At 47.7% G+C, this 16026-nt stretch overlaps 1 protein-coding gene across 2 annotated transcripts in view; it reads right to left on the bottom strand.

Annotated features, from left to right (window-relative positions):
- The window catches only part of ZFHX3 (zinc finger homeobox 3), a 232001-nt gene that overhangs the window by 85179 nt on the left and 130796 nt on the right, over positions 1-16026 (bottom strand). For both annotated transcript variants that reach the window (XM_032854052.1, XM_032854051.1), the window contains one exon: positions 11341-11572. In XM_032854052.1, coding sequence (XP_032709943.1) covers positions 11341-11572 — 232 coding nt within the window. The remainder of the gene's footprint in view (positions 1-11340; positions 11573-16026) is intronic.

Below are 16026 nucleotides of genomic sequence, written 5' to 3' on the forward strand. Positions count from 1 at the left end.
TGTCTCCCTCCCGGACCCTACCCTCCTCGATGAGAGGGAGAAGTCAGACTCTACACTATCTTCCTGCTGGCAGACTCCCCAGAGCCTGGCCATACTAAGGACACGTCCCTGTTTGCAGAGCTAGCAAACTCCACTTCCGGACTCAAATCAGTCCCCTCTTCACCAGCTATAGTTCTTCTCTAAAACCAAGAAAGGTCAAATCTTGTCTTTTCCCCACCTGTGCCTTATCTTTGCCTCTTCATTTCCCAAATCTTCAGCACTCGCCCATCCCTCCTGCACCTTTCCTTTCCCACCCTTTTTCAAGAACTGTGGCCCAGTTTTTATTCTGTTCTGAGTTTTACTGCCAACATAGCCTTTGCTGTTGTTTTGTTAATCATTCAAGACCCACCAAGCCAAATTCCAGCTAATGTCTATTGCAAAATTCCAGTTATGGCCATAAAAATGCCCAGGGTGGACACAGGTCTGCATGGCCAAGCGCGGGGCCACCTCCTCCTCACATCAGGGCCTCACAAGGCTCCTGTACTGGTGTCAGGCTGGAACCACTCGAGCAAAGACCCCTGCCCCAGCTGCCAGGATCAGAGCTGCCCTCTCCACTCCTTGGGGTTTCTCAATGCTTTGGGAGCTGACTCACACAAGAAAAGCACAAAGGACTCTGAAAGTTAGGAAAAGGACATAAATCAGGGCCAAGCATCCGAGAAGACCCAGGCTTGCACTCCAATGAACGCAGAGTCACAAAGAACTGTTGCCCCTTTTCTCACCTCAGTCTTCATGGGTTTCTTCATTTATATACTGAGAATCGAGCAATGGACCACATTCCTTTCTAGGTATGAAAAACCCTGTCCCTGGGGCAAAGCGCTCGACTTTTTCCTTGGATGAGTCAGTCAGCCCACAGCAAGGAGGGAAGACAGAGCGGGCAGAGCACTGCCCCGCGCCTCGGCTCCGACTCCCAGCTTAGCTGCTGTCTGGAGCCACGCTGTCCATGAGAACTTTCTGCAGGGAAAGAAATGTCCGCTCTCTGCAGTGTCCAATATGGCAGTCACTAGTCACAGGAGGCACTGAGCACAGACAGCCCGGAAGACGGGGCCCCTAGAGACTTGAGGCAGCCACACTGGGCTGTGAAGGGGTGAACAGCTGCTGCTCTATACCGCTGCGGGAAAGGAAGGCCCTTCTGGAGGCCGGCTTTGAAGCCTGCATCCCTGGTTCACATTTGCAAAGATCAGAACTGGGAATGAGGATGTGCCCACCCTGCGGACAAATGGGGACAGGCCCTGAATGAAAGTTACTAAGGGTGAAAACCTCTGCACTGGGATCATTATATAATGTCAAGCATGGAGTACTTAATGTGGAGTAAGGTAAAAGCAAAGAATAACGAGCCCTTCAGGTACTTCCAGCACTCCGAATCCTTTGGATGGAGCCCCAACCAATTCACACCACACAGAATTGTCTGCTATACAGGTCAGAGAATATGGCAAGGCCCCGGCGACATTTACCCCAACCAGAGCAAAACAAAACAAAAAAAGTACCAGGGCAACACTATCCACAAATCCCATGAGTTCTGCTTGCCCCTGAAAGCACCAGGGGGCAACAGTAAGGAGTCGATGTGGCTGTAAATCCCTCCCGCACCAACCTTCCACACAAGCAGCTTGCTGGAGCGCCCAACAAGGGCGAGTTCTGTTGATGCTGAGACTGTCCGGTTTCCCAGGCATGAGAATATCGCTGCACAAGACTGACTGGGGGCTCCCCGGGGTCCTCCCCGCCAGGAGGAGGTCTGAGTGGAGGCTGTGTCAGGACTCAGCCTCAGTGGGTACCGTGCTCCGAGCACCCCCCAGACCTGACAAGTCTCCTCTAGCACCTCTGCTTCCCTCTGGTGTCCCCTTCGGAGGAGCTGGCTCTGTTTCTTCACATGCGAGGGGCCTCAACAAGGATGGAGGCTGGACGCTGTGGGGTTGCTGGCGGGGCCTGACGTCCAGCATCTCTCCGACTTCCCTTCACCCCCACATCCACCACCATTCCCACCCTCCCTCCATATCAAAAATGACCATTGAAAAAGGAACATGAAACAGGCCTTGGATGTCCTCAGAAAGCCCAAGTTACAGACTGAGCTGTGTCCTCCCCCTAGATTCTTATGTTGAACCCTTAGCCCTCCAGTTGCTCAGATCGGAGTGTCTTTGGAGTGAGGGCAAGGGTGATCAAGTCAAAGAAGGCTGTTCGGGTGAGCCCTGAAGCAGTCCGACTGGTGTCCCTATAAGACACACAGACACCAGGAAGAGGCACGTGGAGGAAAGGCCATGTGAGAATAGGAGGTGGCCGCCTACAAGCCGAGGACAGAGGCCTTGGGGGGAACCAAACCTGCCAATAACTAGATCTTAGACTTCCAGCCTCCGGAACTTCAAGAAAACAAATTTCTCTTAGTGAAGCCACTCAGTCCGTGCTATTTTGTTGCGGCAGCCTGAAGCAGACGAAGGCAGTCCAGAAGGAAAAACTCTGTCCTAAGCTTAGGATTTTAAACCAATGAAAACTGGAAGAAAAGAGCACAGATTCTTTTTTTGACTTCATGAGAAGATGACAGTTTGGGATAAAATTTTAAGTTAAAACAACAGGTCTGTTCCAAGAAAAATCACACACTGTCCAATTTTTAATATTCTAATTGGAGCAAAGGTCAAGGATCTTTTAAAAGCAATCAATAGCTCCTTTTGTTAACATAATACACCAAAGGTCTCAAGACAGTCTTGAGGTACGGACTATAAAAAGCCCTTCAACATGCACTCTGAAAGACACATCTTTAGAAAGCCCAGTCAAACTCCCTCAACCCTGCTAAGAGGCTTAGATGCCTCTGTGAAACATACTGCTCCCATACTGGGAAAAGGAAGCAGAGAGAGAGAGACGGAAAAGCAAGCAATAAAGAACATGCCCATTCAGGCTGGCAGAAAGCAGGTAGCTGATGGGCACCATGTTCTTTAAAATGGAAGCCAAAGAACGTTCTAGAAAATGCAGCTCAAAGCCAGCCTGGGCCTGCCTGAAGTCTGGGGGATCCCAGGGAGGTTCCCAGCACTGTTCAAAAGAAATTTCTCAACTATTCTATAAATATGTACTGTCCACCAAGGTAGCCATGAGCCACATTAAGCACTTGAAATCTGGCTAGTATGACAGAGAAACTGAATTTTAAGTTTTGTATTTGACTTCAATTAATGTAAGCCTAAACAGCCCCAGGTGGCCATAGCTGCCATATTGGACAAGCAGGCAACGTATCTGGAGAAGTTCCCCTGCTGCTCTCAAGGGACCCAGAGACCCCACAAACAGGGAACTATGGGCAGTGCTTACACTGATTTGGAAGGACATAAAACTTTTTCACTTCTAGTCAGTGTTTAAAAAAAAAAAAGCATATGTGGCTATAATTCTCATAATTGGGTCACAGTTTGAAGGGGGTTCCTTAACATCTCTAAGTCTGAGAAGCCTTTGAGCTATTTCTGAAGCAAAGGGATGCATGTTCTATTTTCCTCCCTGGACCCCAACCAAGGTCAGGAACAAGTTTAATATAGAACCTAAGTAGCTCAAGAAATGGATTTTTTTGCACATTTCTAAAGGCAAAACAAATACAAGTCATTATTTCTCTTGAAAAATACACTGGGGCGACACAAGAGGTATGAAGGGCAGAGGCTGGGACGAGGGCTCTGCACACAGGACAGGGCTACTGGTTCCTGAGACAGTGGTCATTGCAAGGCCCCTCCCCTCAATCCAGGCACAGAACCCCAGCCCAGCAAAAACACCCACCCACTGGCTAACCATCCATGCTCACCTAAAGGACAAGGTGCACACTTTCAAGTTCCTTGGATGCCCCTTTTCAGAGGTGAGATGGCATAAAGCTTTCACTAAAGTAACACTTGGTGTGATGACATATGACTAAGTCTCCCCTGTGTGTGTGGGGGGGGTTCCTGTGTTTTGGGGGTCTTTGGCATGCCCTTCAAAAGGGCACTAGCCAATGCTGATCTCAAAATGCACACACACATGTACTCTCTCCTAACTCCAATAACCACCAGCAAGTGCCTTTGCTCTTTCCCTTTTTTTTTTTTGCAGCGCCCAGGGAGTGGCCGTGATGTTGCTGCCTCTCAGAGTGGGCCGTACTGGGTGGCCATAAGGGCACACACTACTACCTACCCAAGAGGACAGGATGGAGGACAACCGAGAGCCACCGACCAGGAGCAAGGCTAACTGACCCAGCAGTGTGTAGCCATATGGACAGCCCCTGTACAGGGCAATGTGTGCTCCAGTGTTATTTACTGAAATAAAACAAACAAACAAATCCCTAGCAGCTCTGATCATTCCATAAAAAGAAATCAACTAGTGAATACCCAATCCAGAATATGAAAGGGAAAATGATTAAGAATCACTGAATTTGACCTACTGCAGCCAGGTTTTGAATAATTTCTAAAAGGTCAACATCTTGGTGTGGATGTTGGTGTCTCCTGGAGAACACAGAGAGGAAACAGATTATATAGGAGGTCGGAGACTACAGACCGACTGCCCAAGGGATGACTATGGTGATGTCCCATCCTCTTTGGAGAGACCCTTCCAGAACAGGAGCACAGGACAGCAGTGAAACTGTGCTTTGCACGTGTCCACCTTCCAACAGACCAGATCGTTAGCATATTTTGCAGAGAGCAAACAGAAAAGTTTAATTGCCCTTAATTACCCAGTTCAAGAAGGCTCCTAGATAATGGCTCTCAGATTTCTTGCCTGGTATCAATGTAATTTCCCTGACTCTGGCTTCATTATATTTCCAACTTAGAAGCAACAGCCTCTCGAAGATGCCTTTCCCTAACAGACGCTGAAGTTCGAAAGCAGGCTGGGCCGTCACTGCAAAGGTTTCTTGTCTCAAGAGTCAGATCCTCGGCTTCCACACTGGTCTGGGGGGTTTGGGGGGGGGGGGGGTTGGGGGGAGGGGGGAGGGGAGGACACACTAGCATATACTTAGAGGAAGGACTAAGACAAGGAATATGTAATCAGAAGCCATCACAATTACAAATGTAAATGAACAGGCAATTGGCGCTGACCTTTGTAGATTGTTAGAGGACTAATTAAGGCAAATCAGGAACTCTGTTCCAACAGAAAAACAAGACAGTGTACACCCTAAGAACTACTCCTGTCCTCTCCATGTAGATGCAAAATGCGAGAGAATCAGACAGTAATCAAACTATGGACGCTTTTCAGTGACAAATACCAAACCATCTCCATGAACAAAAGACAACCACGACTCACTCCTTGGTGTACTGTTAGCAACTGCACGGGTGTCTCTATCTACAAGCACCAGGAAAATGTGAGCTCTTGCCATGTGCCCGATGCTCTATCAGACTCCACGCAAGCAGATTCCACCCAGGAAGCAGCCACAGACCTCAATTATAAACTTTTGGTTATTTTAAAGCTTTAAAAGCTTTAAGAAAAATACTTTTCAAAAACAGAATCGAAGTAATCAAACCAACAGAACCCAATCACGTTATTCCATAAACTCCATTTTCCCCTTTAATGATAGCATACTCTCTTTCGTGCTGATCTGCAGTGATCTCTCTTCATCTGTGCGTTGTAAAGCATCTTTCCCAAAAGCACACTGAAGTTTACAATCCTATTGTCCATATAGTCCTTATCAGGGAATGTATTTAAGACAGATAAAGTCACATTTCCTGCACTCCTCCACGAGTGCTTTAAATTTCACTCACTCCAATGTGTTTGATGTGCTTTTACATGCAATGTCTTTAGTTAGAAATATGCTGTCCCTATGCCTTCCCTAAGTCCCATGAATAAGACGAGGTAAAAAGGAAGAAACAAAGAACGTTGCTATTTGGTTTACAAAAACAATGCGTCAGAATTTTGGACGTGGCTACAGCAAATGTCAGTGCTATGCGAAAAATTACACTGAAATTGCATATAATTTAGCTACTTATGAAAAAAAAAAGATGTACTTCATACTTTGTATGAAGGGCAGCCTTATGCCAATTCTGAAAAATAAAAACAGAACAAAGTGAGAAAGCTGAAGAGAGAATGTTTTCTTATTCTCTCAAGCTGCAGGAGTTCAGCAAAACTCCCTGAAAGTTGGTTTGAAAAAATAATCCATCAAGCAAACCCAGTGAGTGTTTCAGTACGGGTCGTCACCAAATCCACATCATCACTCGGCCGGCCCCTGCCTCCCGACCCCAGGAATTCACTACCTCGAGCGTGTCAGTAAAGGGGGATGCCAGCTTCCGCTCCAAGCAAAATATGCTCTTAGACTCCAAACAGTTTTGTCCTTTGTAAACTGAGTCATCATCTGATTGCCTCGAATGCCTGGGCCGGCGTATGGACCGGGGAATCCACATGAAGAGATGAGAGGAGACGTCAGCAGTGTCCCCCAACTCACACAAAGTCTTGAATGCAGTCGGGACGCGATCAAGAACCGTTCGATTTTATCTGTGCAAAGTTTGGAGATCTAGGACTATGTGAAAAAAAAAGTAGTGAAGGCAAGGGTAAGATAGAAAAAAAAAAAACGAGGAGGAAGAGAAGGCAGGCAGACAGGAGGAGTACAAAGGGCCTCTTGTCTCCTCCAAGCTCAGGGCACTGATAGAGTGAAATTAACTACAGTTTCGCCTGGGAGCCAGAAATGCCTTTTTAATAAGCAAAGAGGGAAGCTGATCCTACACATGACCCACCTACGAGAGCTTTCCATCTATCAGGAGCTTCTGGTCAACTAAGGGGAAGTAAACAGCCAGTGCCAGCAACTGAGAGACATAACCCAGCGTGTCAGCATATAGCAATGGGCTTTCTCTACCTCTACCCGGTTGTAAGCATGAAATGAAAAGACCAAATCCCAACAAAGTCCAGAGATCACTTGGTCTTGCAGAACATACACTCAAGTCAATAACCAAACCAGGCCAGGGGAGACTGGGAGGTGGGGGGAGATCTCACCTGTTTAAGTTAGTCCCCTTTCTCTAAGTTGTGTATTTCCAAGTCATTTCTTAAAAGGGAAGGCCCACTGTGTGTGTGTGTCTGTCTGTCTGCTTGTCTAGTATAGGGGTAAGGGCAGCAAGCGTAAGCACAAAACTGTCACACTGGGTTAGAGATGATACGATACAGGACATGGCTTGCCCACTGACGTAAGGGTAAAGCTTGACCCCAGGCAGGACCACATGGGGGACAGTAGCCTAATTACTAGCACACCTCCAAACAACAGAGACTTGGCCCTTTGGTGCAGGGCAGGACCTAGATGGTTTACGTCTGGCCAGGAGGCCTCTCCGGAGGGGCGTTACATGATGGATGACAGAGTTGAACCCTGACCAGGACGACAAAGTGGTGGAGGGCAGTAGAGACCTTCAGTGTTTCCTCCTCTGTACTTCCAAATTCACCTGGGTTGGCAGACTACGTGGTAAGCTGGACTGACCAGAAAACATACTGACTTAAGGGAACAGGTAAAATTTGAAAGGCTATGTTCGTCCACCACAGGGAAGAAACTCTTCGAGAGTTCTCTCCACCAGCTGCAAAAAGGGAAGTCTGGCTACCTGCAGAAGGGGACAGGAGACTGAGCTCAGAGAAGAAAAGAAAGGGATTTCTCCTATAAAACTTTCTGGTGCATGGACAGCAGAGGAGAAAAGGAGGGAAGAAAGACCACCTCCTTTAAGGAGATGTTGACAGGAGGCCTGTATAGAAAACCCAAGAAAGGGGCGCCTGGGTGGCTCAGTGGGTTAAAGCCTCTGCCTTCGGCTCAGGTCATGATCCCAGGGTCTTGGGATCGAGCCCCATATCGGGCTCTCTGCTCGGCAGGGAGCCTGCTTCCTCCTCTCTCTCTGCCTGCCTCTCTGCCTACTTGTGATCTCTGTCAAATAAATAAATAAAATCTTTAAAAAAAAAAAAAAAAAAAGAAAACCCAAGAAAGCACACCAGTTACATGGAGCTCACAGTCAGAACAAGCAGAGTTCCAAAAAGGTGCTCACAGATTCCCTGAGGCTTCCTCACGCTACATGAATGACGTTTCCGGCTGAAGATTGATGTCCTGACCCTTATGTGAGAGAAGAGAAAATTGGGAATATATGATCAAGTCTCTGTTGATAAATTCGAAGCTGATGACCGAAGCTGGGTCTTCGTTCTGAGAGGTCTACAATGTCCCTTTTTTGACCTTTCTTTTTAAAAGATTTTAATTATTCATTTGAGAGAGAGAGAGAGAGAGAGCACATGCAGGGGGAGATGCAGAGGGAGAGGGAGAAGCAGGCTCTCCACTGAGCCAGGAGCCCAATGCGGACTCGATCCCAGAACCCTGAGATCATGACCCGAGTCAAAGGCAGACGCTTAACCATCTGAGCCACCCAGGTGCCCCCACAATGTCCCTTTTCTTAAAAAACATTCTTTCAAGAAGTTAAAAGCCAATCCCTGGGGGGAGGGAGGATATATTTAAGATGAGTTGTCATAAAGGGGTTTCTGAAAAGGCACCCAGTTACTTTTAATGTCAGTGTGAATATTACCTAATAATTTGTCCTTTTGTCATGAGTGAGGAGTAGGGACGTAGCCGGGGCGTGAGTGGGAGGAGGGCGCAGGGCAGGGAGGGAGGAGGGTGGAGAGCAAAAACATGACTTCAGGCCAAAGACAATACAAAAGGATTTTGAAATACAGAAAGGAAGTCTATCATCTAGACTAAAGTTGCTCATACACTTCAGGGGGAAAAATAACTCCTAATACGCATTAAATGAGAGAAACCCAGAAGGCAATGGTGTAAGAAAGCAATTCCAGAGCGGACTGCATAAATAGAAGTATTACATTATAAAACAGGGAACTGTTTGTTCCAGTCCATAGACCCCGGGTGAAATGGCAGCTGTACACTATTTAGTTTGGGGCACCTCATTAATAAAAAGGGAATTCTGAGTAGAGTGAAAGAAAGAATTGAAAGGCGAAAGGGACCAGATTTAATGGAAGATTAAAACAATGACGTGTGCAGAGCTGGCCCCCCCAACCCAAAAACAGAAAGAAAAAGAAAAAAAAAATTAAACAACAAGAACAACAAAAACAAACCCTGAAATAAATAGGTCTACACTTATGGATGGAGGAAGGAGAATCCTGTAAAGTGACTTCACAGCAAAATAATAGGAATGATAGGATCACAGAGAGGCCAAAATGTGGAAGACAGGGATCCCCACAGCCAGATGGCAGGAGGGGACAGATGGGTCTTGTGGGCGCTGGCCTCGTCCCTCGCTCCTGAGTGCACACACCAAGCAGAGCAGAAGCCCCGGAGATTACGGCGTGTGAACTTTGCAGAAGAGGCATTTGAAAAACATACAGGAAAGGACAGTTTTGCAGTGACTCAGAGGTGACCAAAATTATCCTGGTACCCAAGAAATGATCCTGGTTCCCAAAGAAGTGATTCACCCAGCCTGCCAGGAGGACTGGCCTTTCCACAGTGATAATGAAACCTCAGCTACTCCGGCAGAGAGGACACATTCTCCCACTTCAGGATATCTGGTCATTCCATTTATGTGGGAAAAAAAGAGCAAAGGAACAGCTGGGGGATAGGGGCAGGGCACGGGGCACTCTGAGGGGTCTGCGAGCGCTCAGGAGGGACACCTCCAGGAGAGAACGAAACTGAGAGAGCAACTGATCTGGCGGGGCTTTCGGAGATTAGAAAATGTCTACTTTGGCAGAGGGCTAGCCATGAATTAATCATAGGTACCTAGAAAACCAGGGAAAATAAAAAGTTGTACAAGAAGGTAAATGAAATTATAAAACTCTACATGGCTCAGCTGTGATTAATATTTATAGAGTCAGAATAACGAAAACACTGAATATTAATATAACCCCAAATTATTATTTAATCATCATGGAAGATGGAGGGAGGGACAACTGGGTATGCAGGGGGCTGGGGAGGGTGGTGTAGGGGGTAGAGAGATGGCGTGTGTGTGTGTGTGTGTGTGTGTGTGTAGTTTGAGGTTTCTGCGTGTCAGTCTATGGGTGTGTGTGAGGAGGAGTGTGTGGTTTGCAGGATGGTGTACTAGTGAAATTGTCATCTTTCAGAGTAGGAAGCCAATAGAGAACATCTGAAATAGAAAAAACATCAAGAAACAGTAGTAGAAGCACATTGAGAAATATGGTAATAATAAGAGTAACCAAAGAAACAACTGAAACTTGAAAGATACTGCTCTGGGCAATGGGATGGGGGAGAGGAATTGTCATGCCATTTTTTCATTAGGTTTCTATAACTTGTTGCCCTTGAAAACTACAAAAATGTGAAATTTGGTAAAAGTAAGATTAAGAACCCCACTGGGCCACTACAGCTTCCAGTGGCAAAAAGTGCTGCGGGTGATGGCCAGATCAAGGATGGCCCTGAGTCTCCAGTGTGGCCAGCTGGTGTGACGGCGTGCCACCAAGACAGGGGACGGTTGTGAGCTCAGAGTCTACGACGTGGCACCAGCAAGAAATCCAGGGAGCTGTTTGATGTGCATGTGGGAATACCAGGAGAGCAAAGCTTTCAAAGGCCGGGGGCCAAGGGCCAGGGCCTAATGCCTGGCAGATGTCAGCATGGGAGTGAGGGGGAGGGCAGACTGCGGGACCATGAGCCAGGGACAGGCATGGAAGGATGCTCATGAAAAGCAGGAGGACACGAGAGAAACACACGCTGGGCGCCCAGGATGAGACTGTGCAATACTTTCAGAAACTTCCAGAGACCACAGGAGGAAAAGGCAGCCTGGCAGGTAGCTACTGGATTGGGTAAATCCAAGGTCAATGGTGACCTCTCAAGGGTAGGTTGATGATGCGAGAGACCAGCTACGGTAAGCTGAGGCATGGACTGGACCGAGGTGCCTGAGATAGGAGCACAGGACAGGAATGGGGGCAGAAAGCAGCAAGGTCCCCCGGAAGGTCCCAACTCTTTGAGGAGAAGCAGGCAGCGTGGGGCCCCACTCGCAGAACCACCCTCAGACCCAGTGAAAACGTTTACAGCAAGCGCTGTTTGGATCCTCTCTGAAGTTCATTCTTCCACACCGCACTTGAGGCCACAAACCGCCTGCTCTTACCACGGAGCAAGACATCATTTTGCCTTTGCTTTATGCCCCTCTGAAGCAACAAACTGAATGTGGAGTCTAGAACCAGAGGAATCTGGGGACAGGAGACAAAACATCTCCAGGTGTCCGGCTCCCCGGGCAGTGGCCCGTGACACCTGAAGAAAAGCGGTGCTGAGTTCCTTTAGCTTAACACCAACAACAAAAAAGACAAGAATGCTCGCCACTTTCCCTGCAGAACACGAGGGTCCCCCGGGAGGTCGGTGACAGACGCGCGAGCCGGCAGCAGCCAGCCACAGCCCCCGGAGAGGTCCTCCCGGCCCGCGAGACCACTCACCTGGCTCGGTGGAGGGGCACCTGCGGATGGTGAAGATCTGCCCCAGGTCCTCGTCCTCCTCCGGGAGGCCCTTCTGCAGCCGCTGCAGCTTCCGCAGGCTCTCGCTGCGCTGGTGCTTCATGGAGCGCACGTGCTGGATGAGGTTGAGCTTGGCCTTGGTGGAATAGCTGCACAGGACGCAGTGGTAGTAGCAGCTCTCGCCCTCCACTCCGCTCTCGTGCTGCTGCAGGTGCTGTGAGGGCAGAGGACAGGGACACGCTGTGGGTAAGCTACTTGGAGCGCGCCACTGCCACGCGCCCACTCCGGACCGGCCGCAGCCCCGTGCGGAGACCCCTCGGAGGGGTGGTTCTTTCTCCTCCAATGGACCTTCCTCCAGCAGCTCTTTGAGGACCAGCAGCCGGCGGACTCTCATTCCCATCTCCCCTGAACGTCCCCTCCCCTGTGACTTTTCACAGAGCTGCCGCTGTCGGATCAGACCCTCCCCATGTCAGCCGGGTCTTCCTGGCACGATAATCAAAGGATCCCCCTCTCACACTCCAGAGCGTCCTGCTTTATTTAGATCGGGGCTGGCAAACAACGGCCCGCAGGCCAAATTCAACCTGCTGCCTTTCTGTAAATAAAGTTCCAAAAGAACACGGCCCCAGCCATGGAGCTGCGTTGTCTTGATGGCTGCTTTCAAAGCACCAGAGTCTGGGGTCACTGCAACAGAGGAAACATGGCCCACAAAGCTTCAACGGTTACTATCGGGCCCTTCCCTGAAAAAGTTAGCCACACCCTGCTTTAGGTGGACGCCAAAGGGTCACCCTCCCTGTACCGAATCCGAGGTCACTAACACAAAGCCAAAGCTGCTGTCTGGCTTTTTCACAGGAATGACAGGTCAAGTTTTTATATTTAGAACCACAGTCTATTAAGAGAACCTAAAATTAGATTTTCCTTTGGATTAAAAAAATGACAAAAAAATAAACTTCTCCAGACTGGTTCCCTGTCAACATCTGAAGGTCATTTGGCTTAGTGCATCAGATGGTCAAAATTACACTCTTCATTGTGTTTGTGTAGACACAGTACTGATTCCAGAACCAGAAGGCCCTACAGCTGGCAGAGAATAGGGCAGACACAGGATTAAAATGAGGGGAGCAAGAACAGGAGAGGTCACGGAAAGAGCGGACCCCAGACTTCCGTGTGTAGGAGAAGACTCAGAGATTATCCAAGGACAAAATTCCCAAACGTCTTGTGCCTCTCTGAGAATATGATGAAAGCCATGGGCCCGTTACACTAACTGCTAGGGAAGTGACACGCTCCTGGTACAGAAAGGCTATATCCCTTCCTTACAAATGACCCATTTTAGGAGAAGAGGGTACTTTTCTATTGGCTGCATATAAAGCAGGGGAAACAATTCCAAAAAACTTGAGTCAATGATCCAAAGTAACCCAGCTTGTTAGTGGGAGAGAGAGAGAACAAGAACCAGGGTCTCCTATCCCCCAGGATCCTTGTGAAGGAAGAAACTCACATCATGTACCTTCTGTGCTTATGGATTACCCTCTTTCTCTGTACCCACATCCCCGGACCCCAGAGCCGGGCCCCAGGAGCTACACAGAAGACACAACAGGTGCCTTGGAAATAATTTGTGTTATTCTTCTCCTTTCTGACCTGCACTGTCTCATTCAGGGCCCATGCTTTGAAAACTGTTGTTCACCCTGCTTGGAAAGCCTTCTTGTCCAGATTATAATTTGAGACCCGGAGAAGGCAGAGCAGTTAGAATGCCCTACACTCCACCCAGTATTAAAAATACCGAGTGGCCCTACCAGCACTTCCTATCAAATGACACAGCTCTGAGGCTCAGGTGCTCACAGGTACACATTTTGTTCACTGGAAAAGTATGAAAATTCTAGAAGCACGTTTGAGCCTTACTGGAGGAGGAGAAATGAATGCATCAATGGAGTGTTGCAGAAAAATCACTGTGGGGGAGCCAGAGGGTGAGGCCCAGGTTCTCAATCATGTAGACTGGCTAAACCAGTCCATAATAACCCGTGCTTTGAGGCCAAGGTATAGGTAAAAATGTGAAGGGCTTCACAGGCACCAACATGAGAACAATCCTTTCTTTCACCCAAAATGGGTGATGTGACACACTCAGGAGCAGAACTTTGCAACAATGTGATACCCCAACCAGAAACAGCCCTCCTACAGCAACCTCACAACTGGAAGGGATCTGAAGAACCAGTGAGCTCAGTGTTAACTGGTAAGGCAACTACAATGACTGGTGATAAAAAGCTACCTTTCCTGAAATAAATGTGAGTTGATTTTTTAAAAAAATGGTTTATCCTCAGTTTGCCTGGTCTGAGACAAGGGTCCTCGCAGAGGATTTCAAGGGGATGGAATACACCAAAGCCCTGTTTTCCAAAGGCTCCAACCCTGGGGAGGAGGACGGTGTAGTGGGCTAGATTTGAAGGAGAAGGATGAGCTCCCCCACGTTCATTCTCCCTGACTTCTCCACAAGGTTCTCCCCTAAAAAGCCAAAAAGTCGACTAAGATATTCCTGGGAGCAAGGGTTTGGCTTGGGATTAAGAAGCAGGAAACTTTACAAGAGCCCATACAAGGAAATGTATACCATTGTGTTGGGTCACTGAGACCAAAAGAATTACATTTATTAGAGTTTCAACAACAACTGATGAAATAAAAGATAAGAGAGAAAACAGCCATGGAATCCAAAGCAATAAGTATTATCAAGGGATTTCAGTAATACTATCAACTATGAAATCAGAACAGGAATCACTAAAGCCTTACCCCCAAATTCCCATTACCTTCCTGTGAGACAGGATTTCCTTGCAATAAGGCACTGAATCTTAAACATAAAATTTTAATAGGGATATGAAGGTTCCTTTCCAAATGGCTGGAATTTCCAATCTCTGAGCCAGAAGAGAGGATAACATGGCCAAGAAGAGTTGGATGGGAGATGAAATGTCAAATGTCTTTTGTCCTCAAATCCATGGGCTCTTAGGTAAGAGAACTATATAAATCCTGAATTGACATGAACATCATACTGGGGACTCCTGATTTAAAAATAGGATGAAAACGTTCCAAAACCACCCTACACCTGAACTCATAGTTGTCAGTGGCAATCTCTCGAGCCATGAAGAGTTCTTCTGTCCGCCATCTGAGAGCCACTCTGGAAGGGAAGTGGACACATGCTACAAACGGTATAGGGAAAGGAGGTGGACAGAGCCAAGGCCTCCCCCCAGATCAGATCCTGGTCTAGGGAATATTTAGTGTCTTCTCTTAGAGGTTTGCACCAAAGCTCAATTCAAAATTACAAGCTGGCTTTTGAACTCTAGGCTCATTCTCTACCACACTTGAAAGAAAGAAAAGAAAAGAAAAGAAAAGAAAAGAAAAGAAAAGAAAAGAAAAGAAAAGAAAAGAAAGGAAGAAAGAAAGAGGAAAAAATCCAGAATAAACTATTTCTGGGTTGTGTCAGGAAACACCTGCTCATAGAGATTACACTCCAACCCAAACTTGGGCTCACAACCTGAGTCTACCCACATGTCAAAGATCCTGTTCTTAACCAAATTTTACAAGTTCTCACTCAGTCCTTCTCAAGCTGTCCAACCTGGAGTAAACAGGGACCCAAAGCTAGCAGTTAGGGTCCTGCCCTCTGTGACCTTCTCCACACCATTTGGTCATTTCCCGGGTCTTGAGAGGGTCAATGCCCCAACCTGCTGGACAGACGCCCTCTCCCTCCCAAGTGGCACTGGCTCTTATCCCCAGGATTTCACCCCTGGAACCTGCCTCATCAGAAGCAGCAGGAGGGGTGAGGCTGGAGAGACCAGTGAGGGCCCCACCAGGACAGGTCAGTCAGCCTAGGACATGCTTTCCCTGCAGGAGAGAGGAGAGGTTTTCATTTGGAGAAGGAGAGAGTATAATTTGTTCCTGACCCAGCTAATTAGAATACCCTCAATTGGGATCCCCATGTATTTAATTAAATTCACTGTAATATATGAAGAATCCACCAAGGCACAAGTCCCAGGGGAACACTCAATAAAGGAGCTGCCTCCTTTCAGAGTTCTTGCTCTGCTCGCCAGGCAGGAAATTTTTCTCCCACACAAATCTTCAACTCTCCAACCCTCTCCGCGTCTACCATGGAGCCCCCCCCATCCTTGGGGAGGAGGACCCAGTTACTTTACTTTTTTCACTTCTCTTTACTCTGCATTCAAGATTCTTAGCTGCTTACCTCGATCAGGCTGGGTGTACAGTTTAAAAACGGAAGCAAAGCAACAACTTCAACTGTGCCCTAGTGTGCTGTCAGGCATGCACGGCTCACACGGACCCCAAGAAAATCGGCTGCTATGCCCACTGGGCAAGGTTTGGTTCTGATCCCTTTCTAAGTGTCTGCAACATGTCACACGCAGTCATAACACACACACACAGAACATGCCCTACCCCAGGGCCTTAACCTGCAGATGATTAAGACTGTGACACTGGTGGCTTGGAGGACATGCCATGGGGATATGAGGAGGGCATCCCTTTGGCTTCAAAATCCTTGTTCAGACTATGCCAGCTAGACCCGTGAAAATCACTGGCTTGCTCAAGAAAAACTGCCATCTATCCACAAACTAATAATGACGAAGAAGCATGACCAACTTAATAAATCAAGAAAGAAAAATCGACTTAGCTAAAGAATAGTGGCAATTGAGG

This window comes from Lontra canadensis, unplaced genomic scaffold (assembly GCF_010015895.1).
Source record: "Lontra canadensis isolate GAN:19392208 unplaced genomic scaffold, GSC_riverotter_1.0 scaffold8, whole genome shotgun sequence".
Lineage (NCBI taxonomy): Eukaryota > Metazoa > Chordata > Mammalia > Carnivora > Mustelidae > Lontra > Lontra canadensis.